Source organism: Hippoglossus stenolepis, chromosome 7 (assembly GCF_022539355.2).
Source record: "Hippoglossus stenolepis isolate QCI-W04-F060 chromosome 7, HSTE1.2, whole genome shotgun sequence".
NCBI classification, from domain to species: domain Eukaryota; kingdom Metazoa; phylum Chordata; class Actinopteri; order Pleuronectiformes; family Pleuronectidae; genus Hippoglossus; species Hippoglossus stenolepis.
The window spans coordinates 7350030-7352292 of NC_061489.1; the positions used below are offsets into that span (position 1 = coordinate 7350030).

The 2263-nt window shown below is 42.6% G+C and overlaps 1 protein-coding gene across 1 annotated transcript in view; it reads left to right on the top strand.

Moving 5' to 3' along the window:
* Positions 1 to 1530, top strand: part of gabra4 (gamma-aminobutyric acid type A receptor subunit alpha4) — an 18612-nt gene extending 17082 nt beyond the window's left edge. The window contains exon 9 of the mRNA XM_035161476.2: positions 668 to 1530. Coding sequence (XP_035017367.1) covers positions 668 to 1204 — 537 coding nt within the window. The 3' untranslated portion in view covers positions 1205 to 1530. The remainder of the gene's footprint in view (positions 1 to 667) is intronic.
* The last annotated feature ends 733 nt before the right edge of the window (positions 1531 to 2263 follow it).

The window sequence follows — 2263 nt, forward strand, 5'->3', positions numbered from 1 at the left end:
CAGGGTTTAATTGATTTGTTTTACACTTTGGCATCCTTGATTTTCTTTTACTTTAAAAGGGTAGAAACGTCTCTTAAACTTCATTATGAATTTCCCACTGAAGCAATGTTAAGCAATGTTAATTCCACCAGCATAAAATTACAATTGAACTTAAACTGGATTTTTGAAACTGACGCAGATTTATTTTTCAAAGCATAAAATGTATGTATGTACAGTTCGCAAGCGCCCAACACCACTTTTTAGCTGAGACAGACATTTTTTGGATCAACATGCTTATGTTTTAAATAGTTTTTACGTCTGTTTAAGGACTCTACACACATAAATACAATTTACAGCTGTCATGTTTTTTTCCACCTTCCGATTCCAAAGCACATGAACCCACCAAAAACCACTTCACAACTCAAGAAATGAGACCTTCCAAGGAAGTGAATTAAAGTATTAAAGTAATTTACTGAAGAGCAGCTATTATCATGAACTTTTTTCAACCACCAAATGTTATGAGTTAATCATATGCTATCCCTTAGCTTAGGTTTCTGCTATGGGTTGTATGATGGTTAGCTGGACTTGTGATCACAGTTTCTGATTGTTATCAAAATCGCTGAATTTTTTTGTGTGTTTTAGGTTCGTTTCTCCTCATATGTATTATTTGTTGCTTTCTTTGTCGCAGCTAAACCCTGACACCAACGGCAACCTGAGAAAGCGGATGCATTACATTGCCCACCTAGAGGCATGCAGTCACCAGAGAGCGCAGTCCACCACCAGCATTTCGGGAGTGGGAAGAGCCAGACCTCAGCGACCTTTAGCCAGTGGCGCCAACGGCAGCTCCTCCACCCTCTCCCGCTCCAGCCCCAAGTCTGAGAGCCTGCTCAGCGTGGCGTCCTCCTCGGCCCAGCTGGTGAAGAGTACGCCCCAGGCTGCTGCTTCCACGCCAGACGTGATGGCGGGGACCCCGTGCAAACAGAACACCAGCTCCACGTCACTGCAGCATCTGCTGGTCCCCAAGCTGGAGCGCATCCAGATGATGGGGAACAAGCTGGAGCCCAAGCAGACACCGTGCTCCCAGCCCACCACCGCTGGTATGGGTGGAACCAGCAAAATTGACAAGTACGCACGGATCCTGTTCCCGGTGTCATTTGGGGCATTTAACATGGTCTACTGGGTGGTTTACTTATCAAAGGACACAGCGGTGGATACAGGTGGTTAGACTTTGCTCTGGAAACAAGAGTGAAGGTTGTTTCTTTTGCCAAATGGAAAGCGTATAAGGATTATACTAGAGGAAACTGTTGTTCTCGCCAAACAGATAAACAACATGTGCTCGCCAGGCTCTTCCATATCCTAGAGAACGAACTCTGAATACATTTATATTTTTCTTCTAAAGGTCCTCGAGCATGGGAGCAAGCAAACCAAATTAGAAATATCTGACTCCACACAACTGAGAGCACCTGCGCACCGGAATATGCTACTGTCCTCTTTATATTACACCATGCCACGTGTGACTGTAAAGGATTGCATTGGACTCAACTGCCTCATGATCCCTTTTGGCCTGCAGTCAAGATAAAGCATCGGATGGATTTTTTTCATTTTCCTATTTTTGTACCCTGCACCTGGCAAGATGTGTGTGTGCCACTATCCTGAAGTGAACTGCAACAGCGCTGTGTAAATATACACATTTATTAGTATAAATGGATTTATATTTAATGATTACTGTGTGCTACAGTGTCACTATTATAACTTGTTGCTTTTTGCCAGCAGGCTAGATGATGCTACATTTTTTTTTTTAGATAAAAAAGAGTACACAGGGACTCAAGGTTTCCAGGGACTCTCTGTTTAGACTAGAAGACTCTTAATTCCTGAATCGTGGCCAGATGACGGTCAAAGTCAAATGAAACAGACGAGTGTTTGTCAGAATTAAAGTCGTCTAGGCTGAGTGGAGCTTTGGACCTGATCAGCCAGGAAAAGCCTCTCTTGTACAGTACCAACTTGCAAAGCATCTTTCTATATAAAATGGATTAAATAATCTGGAAATACCGAAGATGAGTTTTTTAGGATTGGTCTGGCAGAAAGTAGTAAAGACAAGTTATTAATTCATGTAACAGTAGGATTTAAGCTTCTTTCCTGCCATAATGGAAAAGCCAAATAGTAGACAGAGATTGTGTGAGTGGTTAAATACAGCCATCGCCTGAACAAACAGAGGGAACGGAGAGTAAAACCATCAGTCAGCAGATAAACTGTGAAGTGAATGTTTGTTTAGGGACATTGTGGT